Genomic DNA, 18,476 nt, shown 5'->3' on the forward strand with positions numbered 1-18,476 from the left:
GTTGGACCTTAGGATCACTTTGCCAATGAATGTTTCCATTAGCCTCAGGAACCACTAGAAATCCCAACTGTTCCACCCATCACCCCAATTCATCCATGAATACAACCCCTCTTACGCTGCTCTCTAGCTCCCTCAAAATTTCCTGTGCCTCTAAGACTCAAGACCTGTCATCAGTACTCTTTACCTATAATATCTTCTCTGAACAGTCCCTTCACTCCCATCCACCTTCAGACTGAAACACTGGTATCCCCTTCCAGCCACAAGCTCCCACTGCCCTGCAGTCCTTGCAACAGGAGGTGGTTTTTCTCTCTTATACCAGATACCTGTGGGCTTGAAGATGAAAGAGGAGAGAGTTATCCTCTTTGCTTCGTAACTCATTCTCCTTCCTCTTCAAAACTTGGATCTTGTTCATGCTATCAGACACTATAACCCCAAATATTGCTATCTCCTTGACCTTCATACAAAGCTTAATTTAGCTTATTTTGGAAGACTAACTTGACCTGGGTTATTTCTCGATTGTGTCTGGAAATCACAAGCAAAACTTGAACTGGTTCCCAAGGTTAATATGAGGTCATTACAGACCAATTCCCTATTATTTAAGAAAATTCTATTATAACCAATCACTGGGAAGTATAAATAACCACTGCCTTCCCACTATATAAACTACCCCTTAGAGAAGGGACCTTGTCCTCTAACCATATACCCTGAGGCTCATTCCATGTTTTGGTCTGAGTGCTCCCAGTTTGCAAACTGTATTTTGGTGTGTGCACAATAAACTTTTATGAATTACTACTTGGTTGTTCGCTGGTTTTCTGTCATATATGTACTTTTGACAATAGTGACTTGCCGAGGCCCAAGGCACATGGCTTACTCTTTAGGAAGATGTTCCAAAAGTTGCTCACATCACCTCTTATATGCATTGGATCAAATGTAAGCACAGGATGACATTTAGCCACAAAGGAAGATCAAAATGTAATCTCTTGCTGGGCAAGACCAGCTAACACTCAGGGAATTCTACTACTAAGGGAAAGGCAAAAATGGATATTTGGGAGCAGTAAGTAATCTCTATCACATTAATTAAGCCTACCTACTCTATGCCTTCCCACAAGCAGCTGACACCAGAGAAAAGCACCACAGCCATGATGACTCTTATCCTAAATCTCAAGAAAGCAATTGATTCTCCATAACAATCCTATATACTTTTAAAGATACCCTTGATGTTGTACCTGCAAAAAATGACTAATTCATATTTTCGCCTCTTTTCTCAAAACTTCAACAATTCCTTCCCACTTTTTACACTGCATTCTCAGCTGATAACTTTCCCTTGTATTTTACCCAAAATTTTTAAACAATCACAGGAAATTCCTTTCCTTCCTACCACCAAATCTATCAACTTACCTACACACTTCCACCACCAATTCTAACTTTCTTTCTTCTCATCCTCTCTCCTTTTACAGTATATGGACGCTTCCTGCTCCCAGCAAAGATGAACGCCTCCCTTTTTGCTCTGAAGCCTATCCTCGCTGGCCTTTCTCAAAGAGTGATGACTGCAATAATATGCAATTTCTCTTGTATCATTATGAATTTTTTTTCCTCATTGACTATTCCCAGAAATAGTCTCTAGCAAATCCCATCTTCAAAAAATCATTTGAGGCAAGGATTCTGGGAAGCTGGTGGAGTAGGAAGTACGAGGAATCTTGTCTCCCCATCTAGACAATCCATTGCATTGACAGAATCTGATACAACCTGTTGGAATGCTGGAGTCTATTGAAGGCTTGCAATTTCCAGGCCAAGGCTTGGACGGTAAAGTGCAGTTAGGTTCAGTCAATGTCTGCTCTTAGCACAGAAGCAGCTACCCAACCCCCATCTCCCAGCGCAGGCTCTTGCAGGAGCAAGAGCAGACACAAAGGACCCTGTCCTCCCAATATGAGAAGTCTGTCTTCCGACTGCTGATTGCTACTTCTGACCATGGAGATCACCATTTTCTCACTTCATCTTTTCTTCTCAATTCACTCCAATTTGTCTTCCGTCTCCATTACTACACTCTAATGGCTTTTGCCAATGTCCTCTGACTTGGCAGATTAAGATCTTTCCTACCTTCTCTTCTGTGCTTCTTGGCAGCATTTGGCAGCTTTACTCTCTTCTTGCAACATTCTCTAACCTTGGTATCCACACCCACCTTCCACCCTGGCTCTCATTCTCCTGGTTTGTATGCTACATCGTTGCGAACTCCTTCTCAGTTTTGGTTTGGTTTTTTTGTTTGTTTGTTTAGGTTTTGTTTTTTGGCTCTTTCTCCTTGGTCCAGCCTCTAAATGTCAGAATGCCTCTATACTCTCTTCTTACACTCTTCACAGCATCTCACGCATCTCCATGGCTGTAAGTACCTATACATGCTAAATGATTCCCCAATATTTATTTCCAGGTCAAACTGCTGAGCTCTAAACTTGTATTCAACAGTTTATCTGATGTCTCCACTTGAATGCGCAACAGACATCTAAACCTAACCAGAACAATTTTTATCACCTAAACATGTCTATCCCTCAATTTCCCCCAACCTGAATGAACGTGACATCTTCCCAGTTACCTAACAGAAACCTGGGCATCATTTCTGATTACTCATTTTTCTAAAATCCCATGTTCTACCCAATGCAGGCCTTACTGGAGCCCTTTGCAAAACACACAATGAATCTATCTCTACTCTTCTCACCTGAATTTCTACAAACGCCTAACATATAATATTCTACTTACTCTCTTTTCTGTTGTCTGTTTCACCAGCCTCATGAGATTTATGAGTGAAGGGAATTTGGCTTGTTTTATCTTGTGCTATACACTCATAGCTTAGAATAGGGCCAGTTGCTTAATAAGTATTCACTGAATAATTGGAAGAAAAGTCTAGTGGGAATCAGACATGCAAAAATTGAATTATACATTCTTTTAAAAAATTTTTTTAATTAAAATTTTTTTTAAAAAATTGTATTTATTTATTTGACAGAGAGAGAGACAGTGAGAGAGGGAACACAGCAGGGGGAGTGGGAGAGGGAGAAGCAGACTCCCTGCTGTGCAGGGAGCCCAATGTGATGTGATGCAGTGCTTCATCACAGGATCCTGGGATCATGACCTGGGCCAAAGGCAGATGCTTAATGACTAAGCCACCCAGGTCCCCCTATAATACATTCTTTTAAATGGGAGTATGTACAAAATTGAGAAAGGAGAGTTCCAGATCTTGGGAATTAGACACAGCTTTAGTCTTTCTTTTTGGATGAAAGGAAAATAAGCTAAGAACAAAGAACATTGTGAAAATATGTCTTAATATTCCCATTAAAATGCCTGTTAAAGCACAATACACAAGTAATTACATAAAATATTACCACTTTCCAAGTAATTTACAAAAATAAATATGGAGAAACAATGATGGGGCAAATAATGGAAGGAATTAAAGCTTCCAGGAGCTGGATTTCTCTAGAAAGGAAAAAACATAAGTGGAGGAAGACATTGTTAAGAGTGTAATGTGAAGGGCGCCTGGGTGGCTCAGTGGTTAAGCCGCTGCCTTCGGCTCAGGTCATGATCTCAGGGTCCTGGGATCGAGTCCCGCATCGGGCTCTCTGCTCAGCAGGGGGCCTGCTTCCTCCTCTCTCTTTCTCTGCCTGCCTCTCTACCTACTTGTGATTTCTCTCTGTCAAATAAATAAATAAAGTCTTTAAAAAAAAAAAAAAAAAAAAAAGTGTAATGTGAAGAAAGATACAGAAACAACTTTTTTAAAATTCCTTTTTCCGGAGCAATGAGAATGGAGATGGTCTCAACTTTACAGGACAGCTATGTGGGACTTGTATAAAGTCAGAGAGAGAGTGGGGACAACCTATTACGGGTAGCTTGTGACTATCGACTAGTATTTAAAATGTAAAAATCCTGAGACCCATCAACTCCATTTCTACTTATCTATTCTACAAATGCAATAGCAAAAGTGTATAAAGGAACATTCACAAGGACATTATTGCAGCAATGTTTAAAATAGCACAAAAGGAAACAGCCCTACTCTTTGGGTACCCACAGAGGGGGCCGTTAAAGTCATCTGAGAACATGAAATTTACTGGTCTAGAAAGAGGTCTGTGATATACTGGGTCTATGAAAACGCAAACCGAGCGCCTGGATAGTGCAGCTGGTTATGCATCTGACTCTTGGTTTTGGGTCAGGTTATAATCTCAAGGTTGTGATATCGAGCCCCATGTCGGGCTCCATGCTCAGCATAGAATTTGCTTGAGATCCTTTCTCCCTCTCCCTGTCTCTCCTGCTTGTTCTCTCTCTCTCAAATAAATAAATAAATCGTTTTTTCTAAAAAGAAAAAAAGCAAGTTGTATATAAAATTTAAGGCATGAATCCTTTTTTTGGTAAAAAACAAAGTGTACTTATATTTATCTATCTAGCGGTAGAACTATCTATCTATCTATCATCTATCTATAGCCAGAGATGCTTTGTGAACATAAGAAAAAACACATGTGTGATCAAAAGGTATGACTGGAAAGGCAGAAATACACGGGCTTCATATATTCTTTTATATAATTTTTATTTGATGGCTTTTGGTAATTTAACTTTTCTTGTTTTATTGTTGTTTTTCCTCTCCAATAAAATATTTTTTGAATGTCATGATTGGTTTGGGAAAAAAAAAATCAGTGGCTAAATATGGAAACTAAGAACATAGAGATTTTGAAAATGGTCTGTATTTGATTATCACTATCCAATCACATTCTTTGAAAGTCAGACAGAAATTCTGATTTCATTTTTTAAGCCAATATTGGAAAGATGAAAACACCTTAAGGGCACTGAAAAGAGGCTATGTTTGGTATTCTGTAATTAGTCTATTAAAAAGGAAAAAGAAAAGCAAAGGAACAGTAATGGAGACAATGAGAGGCAAGAGGGAGGGAAGGAGAAAGGAAGGTAAGTTCAGGGAAAAGGGGAGACAGGAAGAAGGATGGGGAGACAGACAGGAAGAAGGATATGGAATTGATCAAAGGGGAGACAGGAAGAAGGATATGGAATTGATCGTATTGTTCACTAAAATTTGAGAAAATTAAGAAGTGATTATGTAATGAATTCTATCCTTGGAAAGTAAAACAACAGTTAGTGATAAATATCCCTAAGGGTGTGCAAAATATATGAAGAAGAAATGAAACACCACTCTACATACTGTGGGTTCCGAGTTCTGTGTTCTATCTGGGCTCAGGTGTATTTTGTCCTCCTGTGCCCAAATGACAGTATCGATTGTCTTTATCACATGCTACAATATATCTGAAGGCTGGAAAATCTATCATTTCATTTAACATTTATTGAGGAATGGTAATGCATTCTACACTTGGCAAATGAGCAATTATATCTCTTGACTAGAGATTTATATAAGGCCTCTAGTTTTAAACAGTCTGAGTCATTTCAGGAAATAGATGATTTTCAACAGATTTAAAACAGAAATCAGTTATTCAAATGACTTAACCTCAAAGAAACTGGTGAAAAATTTACTAATTCAGAGTATAGTATGTGTTCCATCTCATACTTGGAATTGCTTCTTTGATTCTAATTTTGCAGATGGAAAAAATAAACTCTTACACATCCAAAAGAGAGGATGGCTTTGCTTAATTGGTAAACTCAGTTCAGAAGGACATTCTAACTCACATTTTCTCCACTGCTCAACGTGATCAAGACAAGGACAAAATGGAACCTATTTCATTTTCTGTACCAACAGCATTCTTCTTGTTGTTGTTGTTACGGTCTTTAATACTTACTGAGGACCTACTTTGTGGCAATCACCATGCTAAGAGGCTTTACATGGATTATCATTGCACAACTCTCTAAAGTAGGTAATATTACTAAACTTCCACTTCACAGATGAGGTAACTTGCCCTTGGTCATTGCAAGAAAAAGCATCTTAGTGCACATGACTGCAAAGTCCACACGCTTGGCTACTTGCTAAACCACTATACCTTTCAATGTATACTGTTGTCTCTTCTGATTTATTTTTGTGCAAAGACATTAGCACATGCCCAATTTAATATTTTTTTTTAATCTACAGAATCAGAGGTATGCCACTGGCTTATTAGGTAAAATAGAAAGGATTCCCCTTTCTAATGGTCACCCTTTATTTTCTTGTTTAATGAAAGCATGATAATGATAAATGATAAATCCAGACATAAATGTTTTGATTATAAAGAATCTTGCTAGAAAATAACTGTTCTTGACAAATTCAGTAATTGAGTAGATGCTACTTAAAATGGGAAATGCATGATTTTCAGTTGATGTAAAAACAGAAAAATTAATTATTTAAATGATTTAATACATGCTTCTTGATGACACTTTTATGAAGGCAATTTTCTTAATCAGGGAAAAGTCTCAGTTTCAGGTCTCAGTTTTGCACAAGCTATAGCTTCTCTACTCCCAAATGAAGTTTAATGCATTATATAATTAACATATATTTGACAAACTTAAGGAGCAAGGTGAATTGACTCAAAACCTTAGCATTTACCTGGACTGATAATTTCTTATTCCTAAGACAGGTGGAAAGAGCCTTGAACTTGTACCTCTAAAATTTCACAAGTAAACAGCAGTATGACCTTGGACAAGTCACTGCTGAAGGTGAGTCTCAGTTTCCCATCCACAGCGAAGGGATTATATTACTTATCTCATTGGACTGCTACAAGCTTTAAAGGAGGTACCCTGTGATTAAAGCTTTTTTAAAGTAAATCCATTATTATTATTATTGCTTCTCATCTTGGCAGGAACACAAAATGGCAAATTCCTCATTTTTTTTTTTTTAAGCTCCATTTTTTCTGTTTAATCATCTATTATGTTTTGCCTGCTGGGTATCTCATTACCTTGAAGAAACATCCTACAACATTAATCCAGAACCTTGTTCACAACAAGGTATTTGAAATGCACCCCTCGATTTTCTCACAGGAAACTATTAAATGGAAGACCAGTACTCCCATTCTGGCCTGGAATCTATGAGAGTCTTTCTACCCCCTCCCTTTTTACAAGCTGTACAACCTCTACTATCAGAGGAAGGTAGATTCTGAAGAATTGAAAATGGTCCATCTAGTTCCAGTTTACATAATAATTCTCTAAGACAGGGTTTGTAGATAAACTACAGATTTTATTGTGTTTTATTAGAAAATTATCTATGTAGAATAATGTGTCATATCAGAGGCCTCTATCAAGTTGAAGATGTATAAATAAGAAGATAAAGTTGGCATGTAAATCAAAGATAATTTGGGGGCACCTGGGTGACTAAATCGGTTAAGCATCTGCCTGTGGCTCTGGTCATGGTCACGATCTCAGTGTTTTAGGATTGAGGGAGGTGGGTTTCCTGCTCTGCAGCAAGTCTGCTTCTCCCTCTCCATGTGCCCCTCCTGCGTTCATGCACTCCCTCTCTCTCAAATAAATAAAGCCTCTAAAAAAAAAAAGATTTTGTCTTCTAGAAGAATGCTTTTATAAATACATCAGTGAGCACCTTAATTTTCACCATTTTTAACTGTCTCAAATCACAGCTATTGAACTTGTGAATCAAGATAAGGTATATATGGCTGAGGTCCAAGAATCAGAGAAAGAGATAATCCATGTAATTAAACAGTGTTTACTTTTATAACACAATAACAGGCCTTCTTGGGGATATGAACTGTTTTTTGACTGGAAGACAAGCCATCTGGAGAAAGAACCATCACTGATTGTAAAATAAAGCTTCACAGGACTTATTTTTGACACTTTACACGAATGATTTCATTTAATTCAGTAACTCTAATTTCATCAAATATCCAGTAAATTACAGATTTCCAATTGTGTCATAACTGTCATTTCTTTTATGGTTTACTTGAATTAGGATTCCAGTAAGTTCCACACATTGTGATAGATTGATATGCCTCTTTTAATCTGCAGGTTCCTCTCTCTCTCCCTGAATTTATTTGTTGAGAAATTGGACCAATTGTCCTCTAGCTTCCCAGCGTCTGAGTTTTGCTGACTGAATTCCAGTTTTGTAGTTTGTGATGTCCTTGCCTCCTCTGTATTTTTTGAAAATTGTTAGTTGGATCTATAAGCCTAGTCAGATGCAGGGTTTCTATTTTCGGGTCGTGGCCGTGAAGGTAAGACTACCTTATTGGTGGTAGTATGTTCTTCATCAGGAACCATATACATCTGGTTATTTCTCTTTTTGTGATGTTAGCAGATGCCAGTGTTTAATGCCTCCATGTCAATTCATTAGAGGCTGTGAAATGGTGATATTTTATCGTTCTTTATCCACTTTCTAGTTGGAATACTTCTTTACTGAGAAACTTCCTCTCATCTACTGTATTAGTTTCCTGAGGCCATTGTAATAAATAACCATGAACTTGGTGGCTTAAACATAACAAAAATTTATTCTCATGCAGTTCCGGAGGCCAGAAGTGTAAAATAAAGGTATTGGCAGGGCCACATTCCTCCCGGAGGCACTAGGGGAGAATCTGTTCCTTGCCTCTTCCAGCTTCTGGTGGCTGTTGGCATAACTTGTGGCTGCACCACTCCAATTTCTACCACCGCGGTTACATTCCCTTTCCTCCTCTTTTTGCTCACCTCTCTGTATCTCTTAGATTTAGGACCTACCAGGGTAATCCAGGATGATCTCATCACAAACTCCTTAACATAATTATATCTGTAAAGACCCTTTCTCTCGGGCGGCTGGGTGGCTCAGTTGGTTAAGAATCTGCCTTCAGCTAGGACATGATCTCCAGGTCCTGGGATTGAGACCCGTGTTGGGTTCCTTTGCTTAGCTGGGAAGTCTGCTTCTCTCTCTCCTGCTGCCCCAACTTGTTCTCTCTCTCTCTCTCTCTCTCTCAAAAAAATAAAACCTTAAGTAAAAAAAGAACTTTTTTCTAAGTAAGGTAACATTCACAGGTTCTGAGGATTAGGACGTTTTCTTTTGGGGGGTCACATTCAATCCAAGACACCCACAATTTGGTACTTGGTAGTACAGTCTGTGTGGAAAGGCTAGATAAGTGCTCAATTAGTTTTCTTCATTTATCACTCTTCAAAATAAAGAGTTAATTCCCCAGCATCCTCCAATAGTGACCAATTAGAAGTTTCATTTTTAAGTAGTATTATAAATTAATGGATTTAAATATTTGATGTACTTCAACTTGCTATTAAGTTCTATCCTATTGGAACTCAAAGCATCTCAGCTTTGGCCAATAGGGGCCTCTTCATGTTGGCTCCTAAATTCTCTCAACAGGACATGAGCAATCTTTGGTGTCTTCTGTTATGGGTTGAATTGTGTCCTCCAAAAAAGAGATGTTGGAATCTAAACCCCAGTAGCTCAGAAAGTGGCCTTATTTGGAAATAGGGTCTTTCAAAGACAGTTAAGTTAGAATGTGGTCATAAACCCTAATCCCACAGGACTGGCATCCTTACAAAAAGGGGAATTTGGGACACAGAGACAGACATGCCTAGAGGGAAAACAATGTAAAGACAGGGAGAATGCCATGTCCAGATAGAGGCAGAGATTGGAGTGATGCAACCATAAGCCAAAGAACACCCAGGATTGCAGGCCACCACGAGAAGCTGCGAAGATTCTTCTCAGAGGGTCAGATAGAGCATGGTTTTGCTGACACCTTGATTTCAGATTTCCAGCTTCCAGGACTGTGGGAAAATAAATTTCTAATCTTTAAGTCACCCAGTTTGTGGGACCTTGTTACAATAGCCCAGGGAAACTAATACATCTTCCTTGTGATCTGTATGAAAGGATATTTCATTTTGTATTAGGTTGGGCAATCATTGGCAATTTCATCTGATTCAAGCTGATATTTTTCTTGCTCAGATCTTGGAATTAGCAATATCTGCAAGGAGGCTTGATACCTTTTAGTGGAAAATATTTCAAGATTATTTCTGGGAGCTAGAGATGCTCACAGTTGCTAGATCGGTTACTGTCTTTAGACTCAGAGCTATGCATATTTTACATGCTAAAACATTGGATTTGGGTTTCGTTGTTTTTTAGAAAAAAGACATTTCTTGGTCTTGACCTGGAATCAGAATGAGACATTTCTCTAAGGGGTCCCAGTCTTGAAATGCCATAATTTAGGCATTAGGTGTACACAGTGCTACTGGGTTGGTTAGTTCTAGGCCTTTTCAGAGGCAGGGTAAAAAACACAACAAAATGGACCATGGCGCTTCTAATTCAAATTCAGGACTATGGAATTTTTACTTATCCACTTGTACCTTACATCTGCATTTCCTTTCTCCAATGCTGGGAATCCTGGTTTTCAAGAATGATTTAAGATGATATCATTAGAACATTACTCATTTTATTTATCTCACATTTCACATTTAAAAAGCCAGAATACATGTACAAACATTATCACATCAATACAAAGAGGAGTGGAAAAAAAAACTTTCATATTTCTTCTTGTTTTTAGAAAATATGTCCTTACAGATGTATAATCAAATTACTGTTTTTAAACAATATTTTATTTATTTGAGACAGAGAGCACAGTGGTGGGGAGGGGGAGAGGGAAAGGGAAGAGTAGGCTAGCAGGAGCCTGATGTGGAACTGGTGGGACTCATAGGACCCATGGCACCCGATCCCAGGACCCTGGGATCATGACCTGAGCTGAAGGCAGGATGCTTAATGTGCTGAGCCACCCAGGTGCTCCAAATTACTGTGTTTTAAGGTCACTTGGAAAGGTTCCTCTCTGTGTGTTATGAAATATATTATTAGGTTTATTTCCTTCATTTTATTTTAGTTTTGAGACCAATTATAATTAATCTTATCTTATAAATAAGTTTTATTTTCATTTTGTAATTAAGTGAATAGGTTTCCAGAGTAAAATATAAAGAACATATTTAAATAAGCCTAGTTTCTATACCTGCTCTCATCATAATATTTTCTACTTGTCCTTATAGGTAACTTTCCTTTAAAAATTTTTGGTTTATCTTTCCTTTTTTTTTTTTAATTTAAGCAAGTGTATGTACACATATTTTTATAGTCTTTCTTTTCTTAAATGGTAGCATACAAGGAACACTTATCTCTATTTGCTTTTCTCACTTAACATTGTATTCTGTCCATAGTGGTATATAGAGATATTCCTCATTCCTTCTTACAGCTGTATAGTATTTCACTGTGTGCAAGTACCATAGTTTATTCAACCAATCTTCTTATATGGACATATCAGGGTGTTTCCTTTCTTTTGGTGTTACAAGCAGCCCTATACTGAATAGGTCTGGGCATATACCTTTTCATATTTTTGCTACTATATCTGTGGGATAGAGTCCTAGAATTGGCATTGCTGGGTCAATAAACAAATTCAAAAGTAATTTTGCTAGGTATAATTGTACACATGTAACCAAGCAACCTGATGAATTCCAATGATACTGGAATTCCTTATATCCAGTGGGATATATCCTTATATCTAAATTGTATCCAATGATCATGAATTCCTTAAGCCTTTAGCTTTTTTTTTTCCCCCCCCAGATTTATTTGAGAGTGAGAGAGAGCACGCGTGAGCAGGGGTTGGGCTAGGGGGTAGAGGGAAAAGGAGAAGCAGACTCCCTGCTGAACGTGTTGCTCAGCATGGGGCTTGATCTAGGTACCCTGAGATCATGACCAGAGTCAGAGATCAAGAGTCAGAGACTTAATTGACTGAGACACCCAGGTGTCCCTTGGCTTATGGAATCTTATCTTACAACAGCATATATTACATTTACATACAAAACTTAACTCACCACTTAAGTTATCAAGATTTAGCCAAACTTCTCTGGATAAATTAATCATCAACCATAGGACTGTTCTATAAAGTGTGTTAAAAAGAACATCCCCTTTTGATGTTGTTGACGTAACTTACCGTTAATAATAAAAACGTCCATCCAATACTTACCAAAGCACTTTCTAGTACCTTTGATCTTACCAACAATCCATAGGTGGTGGTTACTATTTCATCTTATCAAGCACAGAGAAGTTTAGTTACTGCAGAACGTCTCACAGTAAAGTAATGGCACTGTCAAACATGATTGCACAGACTCTGCACTAAGTTATTTTTGCTAAGCCACCACTAACTGCCTTATATTTCCATATACAAAAAATAATTGCAAGTAAGTTGCTGTTTTAAGACATGAAGCAGCAATTTTAAACTGTAAGCGAAAAGGAAGAGAATAGTGAAAAAAAATAATTTAAAAAATCTCCTCATATGTATAAAGTCATTGGTGTGGCTAGTTATTTCTTTTTATACACTGCATTATACATCAGTGCATATGGAAATCAACAGGTGTTTTTTGTTTTGCTTTTATAAAGACCTAAAAATATATGAATTCTGAATATATTTCTTTTTGTTAGTTCTGAAATACATCAGTGCTTTTAATATATTGAATGAATGCTATAACTATGGACTATACAATAGGGACTTTCACTAGGATTGGTAGACTTGAATTACAAGATCTTCCCTCTTCACTTCAGTGTTCTCCCAAAGTGCCCAATACTACTAGGGCTGCATGCTTCCTAAAGACACCAGATAATTACCCCTTTATTGATCCATCTATCTATCTATCTATCTATTATTTAAGAACATGGAAACTGAAGGTAAGTTACATAATGAGATTTTAGTTCAAGCTAATTTCCATGAGCAGTCTTTTTAGATTTTTTTTTTCTCTCTTGGCATTGTTGCTAAAATAGTCATTTGCAGAGCAGAACATTTTACTGTTTGGACATATAAGGTTTGGTGTCATTTTGTTTATGGTATATTAAAATTTAAGCACTAAATTTTTCCATTGCTTCTTTTGTTTAGCAATTATTCAGTGTTTAGGCAGAATATTAACATTAAAAGGAAGAAGTAACTTGCTATCGTACAGTACAAATCACTTTGAAGTAAAAAAAAAATAAATAAAAGATGCATTACAAAGAAAGAGAGCACTATAAGTATCTATCTGTTTAAGTATATGGCTGTTACAAAGTATGAGTTTGTAAACTGAATATGCAGTAAAATGATTCATGATTCATACATGGTACAAGGAACAGCTAAAATTAGAAAAGTTATTCAAGCTACCCTTCCCCAAGAAAAAGTTCAGATAAAAACAATTTACATATAATGCTAAATCTAGTCTTACATGGGAGGAGCTTTCTATTCACAGATTTCCAGTTTTGTGAATTAAACAGCTGTAGTCTCCAAATTATCCAGACCCACTATTTTGGTGCAAGATCAGGTAATGTCTCTTTCTGTAACTAAGGTGGCTGGCCCACATATGTAGTGATTGAAGGCATATTACAACATATTACAACTAAATGAGGAACGGAAAACTAAATTGGAATGGAATCCAGGCACAATGAAAAGAGAAGGGAAGAGATCTGGTTTAATATTAGTTAAGTGCTTCAGCACTGTTGCAATTTAAAGTATGTACAAACAGAGCCCATCTCAGAACCTCTAAGAAGTAGGAAGATCTTAAGGAGTCCAGGACGGGGTTTTCTGTCTTTTTAATCCAGTAACTGTATTTTGTTACCAGGTTCAATCAGAGCAAAATGGTGACTAATCCCATTGGAATAAGTCTGTGGAGAATAAATCTCATACATTCAAACCCATGTTTTGTATGCAGTGGTCTTTATCTTAACTGATGGCAAAACATTTTATCATTTAGTTAAGACTATCAAGTGGTGAGAGAAGAAAATGACGTGGAAGGTGAGTGATTCCAAGTGCAAATAGTTGGTAGTATGCATACATAAAGAGGTAAAAAGAAGTCCTAATTAGTGATGAAATTTACCAGTAGTGGTACTGTTTAGTACAACTTTTCCGGCTAATGGTCACCTGAATATTAAAAGAATTACAAAAGGTGATAGAATCCAATTTTTATGTATCAAGAACACTAAGATTTTCTAGGACGGCTTTTTAAGTGCCTTCACTCAGGAAGCTGTGCAGGGAACTGAAATGCAACTCATTTAAGACAGGTGGTGTTAAAAGAAATCTCAAAATTGATATTCTCTATGCCCATCGCAAGCATACCCACAACTTCCCATTTTTTGAGTCTTAACGGCCTCTGCTTTCTCTAATTTCTTCCTTCAGGTCCTGGCAGGTTGCATCTTTTTCCTCTCTCTGGTACGTTGTCTTTGATATTTTTCAAAAATGCTCTCAGCTGCATCCAACTTCATTTCGTTTTGCTTTATGAGGATAAACTCCCTCACTTTTCCAGACTACATTCCATGTTTCTCAAAATTCCTAGGGACAAGAGAATTAGGTACTGTGAGTTCTACCTTCTAAACAGAGCATTCTCTGTTCCGCGTGAAATGTTGCCATAAAGGCGGGATTTGCCCGAGTAGAGCAGGTCAAACGCCTTTTGATTTATACTTCAAGACATGGACTTTTTTTGCCCGCTCTCTCGCAGCGAGAGGCCACGAGAGTTGGTGGGTCAAGGGGAAGTATTTCAGATGTTAGTCAATACACGCAGGACATATGGTTACAGAATTTTGGCAGTATTAAAAAGAGGTGGTGGTGGGGGAGAACGTTACGTGCTGTCATAATCCGGTAGCTCGTATTTTGCTTCGTTTCGTTTTGTTTGGTATTCCCACCACCGTTGTAAGTCACTTAAAGTACTAGTAGGCTAGTAGATGGCCGAAACTTGGGAAACTTGAGCCCAAAGACTTTTAGCTGTACTGGGGAGACAACTCAGCCAGTTCAGGGGGTTACTAATCCTGAAATGTGTTAACAGTGGGCCCAAATCAGATTTCTTCCCCTTCAGGAAGACGCACACAATTTTGCTGGGGAAAGGCCCACCCTTCAGGAGACGAACGGAAGCCTCAGAGCTTGGAATCACTAACTCAAGCCCTGAGATGACTCCGCATTTAAAACTCTGCCCGGAGTCCGAGCACTCCCGGGGCCGGAAGCGGGAACACGTGACAGGTCCTCTGCAGCCATTGCTAGCGAGGCAGGAGCCACCACCCCTTCCATATTTCCTAGCTTCTCCAGCTCAGGGAGATGCAGAAACACCTGACAAGAGTCGGTCCCAGGTAACTCTGGACTCCAGGGTCACCAGAACTCACGTTTTCTCCAGCAGTGCTTTGCAAGTCCCTCACCCTAAAAGAGCTGTGGAACACTTCCGCCTGGCTGGCAACCACGTGATCACGCGAGACTTGGGGAGTCGGCAAGCGGACAGAACTACTCCAGTTCCCTGGCTCCGCCCGCCCAGCACCCTCCACGGCGCGTGACGACGCGGCCCACGGCGGCCTCCGCCCCGGCGCGCCTGCGCAGGCGGCTCTCGCGGTGTCTCGCGCTCAACCCCGCCCACCTCTGCCCCCGCCCTTTCCGCCCCTCCCTCCCCCTCCGCCCTGTCTCTCGGCGGCAGCGGCGGCGGCGGCGGCTCGCGCAGCTCGTTGGCTCACTATATAAAGGGGAGAAGCGGGCGGACCGGACGGCTGGAGCTGCAGCCGGTGGCGGCAGCGGCGGCGCGGGGAGCGGCGACCGGTGGTGGTTTCCCTCCTTGGCGCGGGGTGGGGAGCGGGCAACGCCCCCTGGACCCCAAAAGGGTCGTGGCTTTTTTTTTTAAGGGCGATTCTCGAGGTTTTTAGCTCTGGGAGGACTGCCCCCCTCCTCCTCCTCCTCTCACCGCTCCCCTCTACTCTTTCAGGATTCGATTTTGTTTGAAATTTTTACCCCCAATCTTGCGGTGGCTTGGGCCACCCTCCGGGTGTTTTGGTTTTCTTTTTTCTTTTTTGGTTTTGTTTTTATCTTGTTTTCTCGGGCTTGCCCCCCTCTTGTTTGTGTTGTGTGTGGAAATGGCGAACTCGGCAAATACAAACACCGTGGTAAGGACGTGGTTTGGTGGCCGGCGGGGGCTTCGTCCAGGCGGCAGCAACGGCCGGAACGGGCGGGGGCGGGGACGGCGGCGACTCCCGGCCTCTACTCTCCTCAGCCGCCCGCGCGGCCGCCGCCGCCGCCGCTTCCCGCCTCGGGCGGAGCGGGCCGGGGCGGCGGGCGCGGGGGGGCGCCTCGGGCTCGCGGCGACGGCGGCGGCGGGAGGGCGGGGGCGCCGGCTGGGCCTGGGGCCGCCGCGGGGCGGTCCGGGCCGCAGAGGCCGTTGGGCCGGGGCGAGCGCGCGGCCCGGGTCCCAGACCCCGGCCGCCGGGTGGGAGGGTGGGCGGGAAGCCGCCGCTTCCCCCACCCTGAAGCGGGCCGGGTCGCGCCGGCTCGAGAAGGGCACCCCGAGCAGCCTCAAAACAAAAACCGCGCCTGGGGAATTAGGCAAGTCCCCAAGACCCGCTGTGGTCCACTTCAGTGCAGTGGAAGGTGAACGGCTACTTTGGGGGTCACTTGGGGTGTTTCTGGCGGTTGTGCTTAGGGAGCCTTCACTGGGGCCATTTTATATTTCTTAAAAAAAAAAAAAAAAAGGACTAAGGTTGAAAAGCACTTATCTCGGTTCCTTCCGAATCGGTAAAATGGCGAAGGGGAAGCAAAACCCCCATCGTATCTTCCACTAGCAAAAGCACCAAAGCAACAAAAAAAAAAAGCTTACAGTGGTCAAAGTGCCCCTGCTTTCGCCTTGAAATTTGCCTACTTCTCCCCATTAGTCCCTTTTTGGTTACTTGCGATCACGTAGGTTTGCAAAAAGCAGTCACATAAATAACCTTGTCAGTCACCAACGCAATGTGATCACTAGTCCACCCCACTCTTATTTTTGTTCTGACAATAAAACACGTTTTTGCCCGGTCCCAAACGCCGCGGATAAGCCCGCGGCCGCCCGACTCCGTACCGTTGGCGACTCGGGTCGATCCATCATGGCTGCGGCCGCTTACCCTGCTTTTCAGTCCCTGAGCCTTGTGGTCCTCCTCCCTTTGGCTGCCCTGTTTATATAGAGCCATTGCCGCTCTCTAATATAGACTCTGCCAGGATGGGAAGGTGCTTTTCAGGCCTACGTCACCGCCTCTCCATTTAAACACTAGATCCGGCTTTAAATAGTGAGAGCTGCTGAGAGCGGGGCTGGGAGGTGCGTGCTCCCGAGGCGAGAGGCAGGAGTGTGCAGAGCTCAGTTTATTTCTAGGTCCTCTGCTTGCCCTGTAATTTTCGCACCCGACAGGGCCGCTTTCAGCGTCCCAAGTTGGTGGTGGTGGTTGTGAAGCAGCAGTTAGGGTTTCTTGTTTTTGTTAGGGGAAAATAAAATTGCTGGCCCTTCTTTTTATTTTTGCTTTTAAACAGAACTGTAGCTCAGATGTCTAATCGTTTTTGTATTGGAAAATGCGTTATTGTCGGGAATTAAAAAAAAAATGCTTCCTACATTAACTGTGAGCTGCAGGGTACTTGACTTTTGGTAGTGTTCTGTTCTTCAAGTATTCAGAAAATATGTTAGAAGTAAAGCTTCTAATACGTCTTTTTTCTGTAATAAATGTTGGAGACACAAAGCTTTTTGAAGAAATATTCAAGTGTTTAAAGCCTCAGCATAGGACCTTATCTCTATAGTACACTTATGTACAGACGAATTGTGAGTAATGAGAGTGAGGAGGCGTAGTGCAAACTGGATCTTAAAAAAATTAAAATTGTAAGTTGGCAGTTTATTTCATTGGATATTAATATTCTAGATGGATGTTAATCTGATTTATTTTCCAGTGTTCCCTCAGGGAACTAACACTTTTGAAAGGAACCTTCTAAATAGTCATTAGATAGTGACAGTCATGTTTCTTTAATTTACCAGTTTGGAATGTCTGTGTTTTGAAAACCAGGACAAACCTAAAATACTTTGTATTTTGTAAAAGGCAAAAACTTTGGCTCAAGTAAGGTTTAGTATTTTAAATAATAACTTGGAAATTGCTTATTTCAGATAGTCCCTACATCCCCCCATTCATCAGTATTATGGGGGCTTATCAACTTCGGAAAAATTCTGCTAAATTGTTCTTTGTGTGTGTATGTCATGAAGAATACACATTTCCCTTTATAGTGCTTTTATGAATCCGCTAAATGGTCAAGTTGTGACTTAACTAAGGTGCATAAGCAAAATCCTAAAACAAGATAAATTCATTAAGTAGGGAGTGCCAGAGGAAAGCAAGTTTTGTACCTGTAAATCTCTGGATCTCCAAGCTGCAGATTTTTAGGAGTGATTGACTTCATAAAACACCAGTTGTCCAGATTCATAGTAACAAATTTAAAATTATACGGTCACCTTAATAGTGGTTTAAGGATCATTATTGGCTTAAAAAAGCCACTTTTTAAATGTTATTTTTGTAATTCAGTGGTTAAATCTGCATAGATAAAGTGATACCTATAGTCAGTGACAATTTCCTTATATATACAATCAGAATGTTAAAATTGAGATCCTATAGAGTTCCACATTTGCACATGAATAACTTAATAGTTTACAGAGGTTAATTTGGTAAAGTAGGTTAGTGTGTGGAATAGCAAAGGTCAGAACCCAAGTATATGAATTGTTTTTCTGGTTGTGATGAAAAGGAATAGATTTTAATGGTTGAGGTAAGTTATGCAGAGGAACTCGTTATTTGTAGTTTTGGCAGT

General features: G+C 40.3%; 1 protein-coding gene and 1 long non-coding RNA gene across 2 annotated transcripts in view; one reads left to right on the forward strand and one right to left on the reverse strand.

Moving 5' to 3' along the window:
* The window catches only part of LOC131836803 (uncharacterized), a 26,328-nt gene extending 9,449 nt beyond the window's left edge, over positions 1 to 16,879 (reverse strand). The window contains exon 1 of the long non-coding RNA XR_009355798.1: positions 16,726 to 16,879. This is a non-coding gene — a long non-coding RNA (uncharacterized LOC131836803). The remainder of the gene's footprint in view (positions 1 to 16,725) is intronic.
* The window catches only part of GTF2A1 (general transcription factor IIA subunit 1), a 44,499-nt gene continuing 41,289 nt past the window's right edge, over positions 15,267 to 18,476 (forward strand). The window contains exon 1 of the mRNA XM_059182624.1: positions 15,267 to 15,781. Coding sequence (XP_059038607.1) covers positions 15,752 to 15,781 — 30 coding nt within the window. The 5' untranslated portion in view covers positions 15,267 to 15,751. The remainder of the gene's footprint in view (positions 15,782 to 18,476) is intronic.

Source organism: Mustela lutreola, chromosome 7, assembly GCF_030435805.1.
Source record: "Mustela lutreola isolate mMusLut2 chromosome 7, mMusLut2.pri, whole genome shotgun sequence".
In the NCBI taxonomy this organism is placed as follows: Eukaryota; Metazoa; Chordata; class Mammalia; order Carnivora; family Mustelidae; genus Mustela; species Mustela lutreola.